General features: G+C 37.7%; 1 protein-coding gene across 1 annotated transcript; it reads right to left on the bottom strand.

Moving 5' to 3' along the window:
• Positions 1-117: 117 nt before the first annotated feature.
• dhrs12la (dehydrogenase/reductase 12-like a) lies at positions 118-10,088 on the bottom strand. The gene is made up of 10 exons (XM_077541647.1): positions 9,932-10,088; positions 8,012-8,145; positions 6,270-6,352; positions 6,076-6,171; positions 5,879-5,960; positions 4,370-4,431; positions 4,004-4,108; positions 3,724-3,814; positions 3,035-3,172; positions 118-810 (listed from the first exon to the last, which is right to left on the bottom strand). Exons 1-10 carry the CDS (start codon positions 9,985-9,987, stop codon positions 695-697), a joined length of 963 nt encoding a protein of 320 aa, XP_077397773.1. The 5' UTR covers positions 9,988-10,088; the 3' UTR covers positions 118-694.
• Between the last annotated feature and the right edge of the window lie 3 nt (positions 10,089-10,091).

Genomic DNA, 10,091 nt, shown 5'->3' with positions numbered 1-10,091 from the left:
CATTTTTAACCAGTGTTCTTCCAGGGACATCAAGTCATTGCTTGACAATAAAGATATTACAGTATGTTTTGTCGTTTCCTTTTGATGAGCAATTTTGAGAATCAGAACTCACTCACATTTTTCCCCATTTTTGTCATTTTATTTGAGAATGCATTTAAAATTCAAAATCACGTCAGTAGAGAGCTTGTTGTCAAACGTACAGGCTAGATACTAATCATGAAAACATATATGGCGCTTCTGGGTGTTGCATTTGCACTTGACTCCAGCTTGAATTCAACCAAGACGACAAACAAGATAGACATCTGTTAGTTACATGCATCAACTACAGACACAAGAACGAGGTTGAACCCACAGCTGGGTCCGTGTGAATAAACAGTGGCTGAGACTTTGGTCTGATCAGATTCCCATCTGATTGACAGCTTTCAAAAAGTCACAGTAGAAAGTGTTTGTGTGTGAGAGAGACTCTTTGAATGCTCTCTCGAATAAAGTTACTGAAAACATCACTCATTTAGTAACAGTTTTACACTTTATAACACAAAAGTCAAGCCAAATAAGTTGTTGCTTCATTAAAAAGCAATTCATGTTTAATGTGGCTTATTAAGGCTGTTTTAATATTATGCATGAATGGGAAAGGTGGATCACTGGTTGCAGGCTTGATGAGTATTACTGGTGGCACTGGTGACCTTCTTGGTCATTAATGTGGTTGGAACATCTTGGCCAAGTCATCCAGTGCGGATATGAGTTTCTGCTCCTCCAGCGGGGAGCTGTGGGTCCAAGCCAGTGGCAGGTGGGTGGCCACCATCCGGCGGTCTGTGTGAACAAATCCAAAATTTGATGACAACATAATTTTTTTTTTTCTTGTATTTTGGAGAGGACAATATAAGTTTTTGCAGTTCACATATTACAACTGCACCTGTCTGAATAGCAAAGTTGGAGAAGTGACTGGAATAATCTTGCTTCTAAGTTGTATAGTTGCCTATGTGGTATGGTCATTACACTTCAATAGTTTAAAAGCATTACATAGATATAAAAATTTTTATGTCCATAATAAAATACATACAAATAATACTGTAATAAGATTGAAAGAATATCTTAATTTATTATATAACATACTCAGATAGTATACAGATTCATTAAGCCCAATTTATCAAACCAATCCTTACCTAATTTCTATATTTAAAAACTTATTTTTGATGGATTCTTTTGTATAGTAATATAGATTTTTGTTTAAATGGAAATTTGGAAAACATGGATTATGAAAAAAATGACTAGAATCAATAAACAATTCACTTATTGTTTCACTTTATAACAGCTGAAATTAAATTTAATAACATTTAAATGCAAAAGTTACTGTAACAGCTTTGAAATACTGAAGTTATTATCATATTCAATCCAATATTCATACAAATAAAAACTTTAAAATTCAATAAATTGATGGAATTTAACCACCTTAAAATAATGTATAAAGCCCATCATGAAATTTTATCAATTAAGATGCAAATCAAATAATAATAATAATAATAATAATAATAATAATAATAATAATAATAATAATAATAATAATAATAATAATAATAAAAAGGGGGAACGTGAGTGCAAATTAAGAGGAACAGATCCCAAATCTTAATACAGACCAAAACAAAAAGAGGTGTCAGTTTGTGGAACAATCTGGATTATAAAACCAAATCATCTCAGTCTATTTGTATTTTTAAAAAATGTATAAAAGCACACTTACTGGAAAAATATATTTAGCTATTCATGCTATTGAATGATTTTGTTTAATTGTTACTATGAAAGCGTATTGACTGTTTGCAGTCATTTATTTTGTGTTGATCTCTTGTTTTTTATGTTGATTAAGGGCAGATATCAAAAGTTTTACTTATTTCTGTCCCCATTCATTTATTTTTTTTTAAAGAATGAAATAAAAAAAACCCGATATATATATATATATATATATATATATATATATATATATATATATATATATATATATATATATATATATATATATATATATATATATATATGGTATTAGATATTTCTATTTATTATTTATTTATTTATTTATTTGAAGCTCTAATGTCACATCCTACTGAATATGGGGGGAGAGTGCAAAAGACGGAGGGAGAAAAAAAGAGAGAGGCACTGTACTCTGGCAGTATCTGGCACCACCCAAAAGCTGCTCATGCCAGCTGCAATGGACACAGGCCAGACAGGGAAACACACACCCACACGGAAAGAAACAAACTGGTTTCATATAGGGATACACGATAATGCTATTTTTAACTAAACTATAGTTATTTTTTAACTGATACCAATAAACCAATAATTGGTTGATGATTGTCGATAACTATCGGCCACCAATATTATCGTGCATCCCTAGTTTTATACAGTATAATTAATTAACTTTGGAACAAGCAGAGTCGTGCCTATGTGCCTTTAAGGGGCGTGGCCAAGTGAGTGACGTCGGGAACATGGCCAGTTAGTCCTTGGCTCAGTGTAACTGTTTCCTTTTGTATTTGTGTGTCACAGTTGTACCGTTGGCACTGACTGTTGAGCTCCTTTATCTATTTATTTATTTATTTATTTATTTATTTATTTATTTTCACTACTAGGGATGTAACGATACCCAAACGTCACGATATATATATATTTTTTTTCAGTGACAAAGGAATAGGCTTATGCTCCTATTGGCTCAACATCGTGGTCTGTGTACTTCACCATGCTGTGTTTGGCTGAAGCGGGTGAAAAGTAATGTTTTTTTATACGGAGATGTGAGAAAATATTTGCTTGTATGACTAATTTACGGTAGTGATAACCACCACAGTGGCCAAGACATTGCGAATTAAAATTAAACTGCGCTCGTAAACTAGCCACCAAACCGTACAAGAACTGCACAAATGGAATACAACCCTGCCTTTTTAACACGTGTTGCTTTGACATGACGACAACCATATTGTGAAATTCCGATATTGCCGTTATTGTTACATCCCTCTTCACCGCCATTTGTTGGATTGCTCATGTGCTACCATACCCTGATAGAAGCGTCCGCTGGGGTTGGCAGTGGCAGCCTCGGACACAGCCAGCCACACCACGGTGTCGGCGCCCTGCTCTGGAGTCCGCAGGTTGCTCTTCATAGAGCGGTGAAAGTCAGGCATGGCGTTTGCCACCGCTGGTATAAGCACAAAGGATTTGAATTAAAATGTTTCATCAGCTAAATCCATTTAAAACAATACACCTGTGACCAGAGGTGACAAATCCTGGCCCAGAAAGTAGAAAACCTGCCACAGTTTGGCTTTAGCCCCAGGTTATAGCTGGTTAGCTCCATTGGTGCTCATTTACCCACTAGAGAGCTAACTAGCTAGCTAGCTATCCACAGCTTGTCTTTAGCCCCAGGTGCTAGCTAGCTAGCTAGCTCCATTGGTGCTCGTTTACCTGCTAGAGAGCTAGCTAGCTCGCCATCATCAGGGGCTAAAGTCAAACTGTGGCAGGGTTTTTACTTTCTGGACCTGGATTTGCCACCTCTGCCTATGACAGAACTAATGAGCATTTGTGGTCGCGAGAAGGAGCTGTTACCACAGTACAGCACTGATTGATTGATTGATTGATTGATTGATTGATTGATTGATTGATTGATTGATTGATTGATTGATTGATTGATTGATTTTTTTGACATGGGTGTGAAGATTTTTTTATATCCATTGTAATTAAGACTTGGTGTACCGGGAGTGTCCACCCAGCCGGGATGCATGACAGAGAAATGGACGCTTGAGTGAATCTTTGCAAGCTGCTCCGTCATCACCACCTGCTGCCTCTGCAAGACACACAAGCAGACGGTCTTAAAGAAATACCATATATGGAAGTAGCACATTTTTTTTAACTATTGTGCATCAGCAGGAATGCTGATGCGACCTTTTTTTTGCCTCTAGCTAATAGAGGTGTCCAAAATACTTTATTTAACAATACTGGTATTTTTTGACAGGTCTACGAGTGCTGGTCATACCTTGTGTTGGGCGTAGACCATGGTTCCATCATAGCGGCCTCTCTCAGACTGCAGGTTCCCTATCCTCAGCTTCTGCACCAACATCCCGCCTGATGACAGAGTGATCTGCACAAGGAGGAATCAAGCCAGAAATGACAGCGGACTTGTTACATGACGTGATCAGAGATCCTCAAGATCCTGTTGGCAATGTGGTGAAGTCTGATGAGACCAAGGTTAAACGTGTTGGTTTCAATTCTTTTCTTATTGTACAATTTAGAAAAAAATATTTCTCCATCCATTGGACCATTGATATTTCGGAGCAAGTTTGAAAAATGGCAGATTTAAGCAGTTATCGGAGTTCTTCCTTTTTGAATTAGCACATCTCACCACTCTGGGATCTGCACTCTTCTCCAGCAAAGGAATGAGACTCTTGGTGAGAATGTAAACGCCTGCAAGAGAAACAAGTAAAAATAGTTTCGTCAACGCACATTTTTCACCGGACCAAAATTAGACTAGACTAGAAAAAAACCCTAATTAATAAAAAAATAATAACTGGGGCTAAAATAGCATGCATTTTTCGTCGACTAAAGAAGATGAGACAAAAATGTATTCTGCTTAATAATAAAATGGACATTTTAGTTCATAAACAAAGATGAGACTAAAATTATATGATTTTGTAAAATCCTGTCTCTGCTGAGCTTTTACTGTGACACAGTCATGTGATAAATCTACAGCTAGTGAGTGCAATATGCACAAACACATAGGACAGATAGAAGGTGGATTCACGGTGAAAGGTTACTTAAAAAAAAATAAAAGTAAGTTATAGTTATAACGTAACATAAATCCAACGGCTATAAGGTTCCAACAATAATGTTAATCCAACCGCGAACGAATGCTAGCTAGCTTACTAGCTCGTAGCATGGAGCCATAGTAGCCACTTGTTGACATACTGTCATTGTGTGGTGTGGGTGAATCAGAGATGGATAAAGTACAGATATTTTCTACTTGAGTAAAAGTACAATTACTTGTGTAAAAAAACAACTTTGGTAAAAGTAAAAGTACTCAAATAATTACTCAAGTAAAAGTAAATAAATACAGGCTCTGAAATGTACTTGACGAGTAGAAGTAAAAGGTGTTTTCATCAGATGTTTCCTCCAACATCAATTTGAAAGATATTAGCTCATAGAGCAAAAATGGGGATACATCAGCCAGTTGACTCTCAGACCTGCTATCAAATTCAAATGATCTCTGTAGTAGTGGCGCACATTGCCTTCATATTTACTGGTTGTTCTAATCTAGCCAATTGCACGACATGTGATCATGTATCATAGAGTATTTTAATCGTTTTCGTGCATTTAAAAAATCTTGTTTTGAAAATGTATAGAGAAAAAAGTACAGATGTTAAAATGTAAGGGATACAAGTAAAAAGTAGTCTAAAAAATAAATGCTCAGGAAAGTGCAAAGTACAGTACCAATAAAAACTACATAAGTAACAAAGTATTTGTACTTTGTTACTTCCCATCTCTGGTGTGAAGATGTTTTTCCATCAAAAATGAGGGAAAATTTGATGTGAAATAGTTTTAGATTCAAAATGTCTAACATTATTTACTGACAATAAAACAAAAAACTAAAAAATCATACAGGAGTAAAGGATGTCCTGACTAAAACTAGACTAAAACGTTGACAGATTTTGTTGATGAAAACTAGACGAACTAAAATAAAGACTAAAATGCTAGATTTGTAGTCCTCTAAAAGTTAACTAAATAAAAATGGGATGAGGTTGACTAAGTATGATAAAAACTAAAAAGCGTGATTGAAACTGTACTAAAACTGAGACTGAATTTGATAAAATGAACACTACTCCCTTCCAGTTGCTGACCTTGACATGCGACTCACCGAGGACATTGGTGGCAAAACCCTTCTCAAGACCTTCTGCGTTCACTTCCCGTTCACTCATGATGGAGCCTGCGTTATTAATCTGCACATGATCAATCACAATCAAGGGCTAGTAACACTGCGCAGATGTGCCGTTAAGGTCAAAGTATGATAATTTTAACAAGAAAATGCAAATCATGGTCATCATATTTTCTCACCAGAACATTTAGAGCCTTGTACTTTCTCTTGAAGGCCTCAGCAAACTCCCAAACCTTTTTGGTCTCAGATAGATCCAGGATGTGCACGTAGATCTCCTGGGATGACATTCATTCTACATGAACAACTGTGTGTCCTTATTTTTTATTTATTTTTGTAAAATGTCAGGAGAAACACAAATCTGACTATACTTTACTTTATTTCCTGTCTCCTTGACAAGTTCAGCCCTCGCCTCCTCAGCCTTGTCCTTATTCCTGCACACCATGTGAATGGTTCCACCTGTGGGAAACTTCATTACTCAATATGTTTTGGCTGAGCAACTGTGTCTTTTAATAAACAACATCATTAAAAGTTGTAACACACACATGCATGAAGTTATTAATACTATGTCGATTACATTCACATGAACAACTTTGACAGTAAGCAAATGGAGCACCTCAGTGTGTCTTATTGGTCTGTTCTCATCAATAGCCTGCAATGCCATCTTTTTCAGACTCTATTTGTAGTCACCATTTCCGTAAAAGGAACTCTCAAATGTGTTTACCCAACTAGCTTCGAATTGATATTGAATGTCCACAAATAACCATTTGGAGTACAATTTACATTTATATTGATTCAAAAATAAACAAATAAATAAATAATGTGATGGCATTTTAACTTTCCAACCTGCCCCTCCAAAGGTATCAGCACATCCCTGTTTGTTTTTAGAGTTTGACAAAAATGTTTATTGGGCAAAATATTAAATACAATTACAACATATTGAATGTTCTCATTCCATATCCATTGTTCGAAATGTGTAGTTGATTAGAATGCGCCATTCTAGACTAGACTGTGCCAGGCGTACCAAGGTCATTTACACAGTGTCCCTAAATTGTCAGATATGTGATATGAATTATTGAACATCCATCCATTTTCCCAACTGCTTATCCTCATTAGGGTCATGGGTTAGCTGTGTAGTTACAGACGCAGTACAGCCTGTACTGGTCGGCAATCAATTGCAGTGATTTCCCCCCGCTTTTCTTATACTGTATTTGTTTTTCTTTTAGATATAAAAGTATATCTGTAACATCATTTCTGAAGATACTCTTTCAACAAGCATCATTGCTATAGTAACCACAATGGTTACTATGGATCACCATAGAACGTTCAAAACTGTCAGATAGTGGGTTCTATTTGTGTAGGCAGGTGCGCTAGTAAAAACAGGCACATCTCCTTTTTCGTGCCAGGGCAATTCTAGTCCGCTGTGTTTGGGACCTCATTGTGCCTCTCTTGACATTCCAAGAGGAAACAGCTGCTATTCTCCTAGCACATCTGGAGATTTGGTATCAGAGAATAGACTGCGCTCGGCCTAAAAATGGGCACATCCTAATTTTTGTGCCGTGTTTGTGAATTTGGTAGATGCCCTATGCCTCCCTTGGTGTTCCGACGCACCGAGGTGCCGCACGCCCTGGTGTATCTCCAATTTTGTGGCAAAAAGCAGATGAGAATTTAGACTATGTAAAACCAGGACTAACTAGTGGCACAGGTGGTGTAATGTGATTTGGGTGGATTCGATTGACGCGCAGGAAGGCAGAGTTGGCACTTTGTGGTCATTTATGGTGGTTGTAATCTAGTTTATTCGTAAGTATGGCACCAGCGTGGGACAATCATCAGATCTTGCAGTTTACCTGCCAATTTCATGCACGGACTGCAACGAGTCTATTCTCTATTTATAATGTCCCGTCAGAATTTCAACAAGGAAAAGGCTACGTTCCATCCCACAACGGTTCAAATGCACTGTTATGCCTAATTCTATCTGTGCAAAGTCTACGAAAATACCAAACGAAAGAAAATCCTCCCAGGCGCACCAATAGAAGTCGTTTTCCACTGGACTGGGGCCCATTGTGTGTGGTCTGCTTGCATTCCAATAACAGAACAAATGCTAAAAGGGGCTTTTACCTCTCCTAGCAATAGCCATGGCCGTGGCTTTCCCGATGCCACTGTTGGCTCCGGTTATCATGAAGGAGCGTCCTGCCAAAGACACCTCCAGGTCCTTCTCCACAAAGCGCTTGGAAGCTGACAAGAAGGCATTCCTGTGGAGAATCAACATGAGTACTGTCATGACTGTGTTTTGTTTGTAGCTAGTGTCTGATTTGACATGACTGTGTTTTGTTTGGGGCAAGTGTAAGATTTGAACTGATGCAATCAGCATGTAGCCAGCAACTAGTTTCAACTGGTCAAAAGCTATGTGAGGTCAGAAGCTATGTGATGTAAGGAATCTTTCATCTCTTTATCTGGTCAGAAGCCAATCAGATAAAGCCTTGTCAGTCCTGTTTCAGCAACCTATCAGGGTTACCCACATGTCTGGCCGCAGCCAATTAGATCCATTCGATTACTATAAAAGTCTGACAGAGAAGTGTGTTGGTGCCGAATTCTTCTTCTGTCCATCTGGCCACCAGCTCATTTGTTCCTCTGGCCAAGCAAGTTCCATGCCTCTGGTTCCATGATGCCTTCTCGTTGTTTCTGGTCTAGTCAAGTTAGTTCCACGCCTCTTGAAGTTATAGGAATAAAGTGTGAAACTCTTATTTGTGTCTGTATTTTTGGGATCCAACCCCAGAACATAACAAGTAGATTCAAATCAGCTTGTACTGGTCCTTGCATTGAAACTCAGCTGACTTCGGTGTGTTCAGGTCAAGGAGGTCAGTGGCCAAACGTGGCACACTGTTACACCTCACAATTTTATTGTACACACGAGTGAGAGATTGTGCCTGGCAGCGGATGAGGCAGGAAGAGTTGGAGGGTGACTGACAACAGGATTGGAGTATGCGTTTGAAAGTGTATGTGTGGTAAGCATTGTCCTGGAAGCTATTGTTGAGGAAGGCCGCACAAGGCCAAGTGAGAGCGAGGCTAAATACCCGCTCTGTTCGGTGGTGTCATGCAGAGAGCTATTAGTGTAGGCACAGAGCGGGTCGCTCTGTTGGAGAAGCAACAACACAGAACAAAGGGGAGAAGGGAAACAATCACAAAAGCACCTTTTCAGAAAACTCGGCTCACTGTATACGAATGAGGAAAGCCTCTGATTGGTTGTAATTAATCAGATGGGAATATGTATTGGAATTCAACAATATATATAGGTGTTTCTTAATATTGTCTAAATGAAATATATGGCTGATATATTTAAAACATTGAGATGACTGGCTTATTAGAAATACACTGCATACACAAGAAAATCAACTTACAGTTGGTGTGAATTTCTGTCACTTCATCTGCAATCTATATGTAATGTATCCCCTCATATTTGATCGTAATTTAAGCCAAATGTGAATGGTAGGAGTCATATCATAGACATGGCAGTCATTTTATGCCTTAATCTTTTATATAGACACTTCTTAACCTTTCTCTATGTCTCAAAACTTTTTAATATGTTCTCACACCATCTATGGATAAAGTATCTCATTTAAAGATGAGGCCGATTAATGTATAGAAAGCAAAATACTGACTAAAAACCGATAAAGTTTTATTTAATTTACATATAACACAAGCCAATATGTGTATACCACCAAAAATGCAACAGTGCAAATTTCACAATCTGAGATAGATAGAAAGACGAGATAGATAGATAGATAGATAGATAGATAGATAGATAGATAGATAGATAGATAGATAGATAGATAGATAGATAGATAGATAGATAGATAGATAGATAAAAATATTCACACATACAGTATACCTACAGTACTATTGTACTGTACTACACTGTAAACATCTAGATGCAAAGTACAGACAAAAACAAAGAGCATCATTGTAATAGGATGCAACAAAATTTAAGTGTATTCTATTCTGTAAAAATAAAGATAGAAAGATGGTGATCTTTCATACCTAGTGAACTCTGTCATCCCCTTGAGGAACCACGCCAAGTTGCGGTACAGAGACATGGTGGCGCTCTGGGTCTGGAAGCATCAGGACGTTCTCCCCTCTAAGCTCCTCTTTTTAGCTGCGCTCGGACACCACGTGGAGCAGAGCAGCCTGCTGGGACAAC

The sequence above is a fragment of the Festucalex cinctus genome, chromosome 13 (assembly GCF_051991245.1).
Source record: "Festucalex cinctus isolate MCC-2025b chromosome 13, RoL_Fcin_1.0, whole genome shotgun sequence".
Taxonomy (NCBI): domain Eukaryota; kingdom Metazoa; phylum Chordata; class Actinopteri; order Syngnathiformes; family Syngnathidae; genus Festucalex; species Festucalex cinctus.
The sequence above is the reverse complement of the archived record's forward strand: the minus strand, read 5'-3'. Positions and strand labels throughout refer to the sequence as shown.

Bases quoted from the DNA above. Each gene is read 5' to 3' on its own strand.
- dhrs12la (XM_077541647.1), bottom strand. From the start codon at position 9,987: ATGTCTCTGTACCGCAACTTGGCGTGGTTCCTCAAGGGGATGACAGAG. The intron at 5,961-6,075 runs GTGAGAAAATAT...GATCATGTGCAG, and splicing joins ACAAGGCTCTAAATGTTCTG to ATTAATAACGCAGGCTCCAT. The intron at 811-3,034 runs GTATGGTAGCAC...TTGTTCACACAG, and splicing joins CAGCGGACGCTTCTATCAGG to ACCGCCGGATGGTGGCCACC.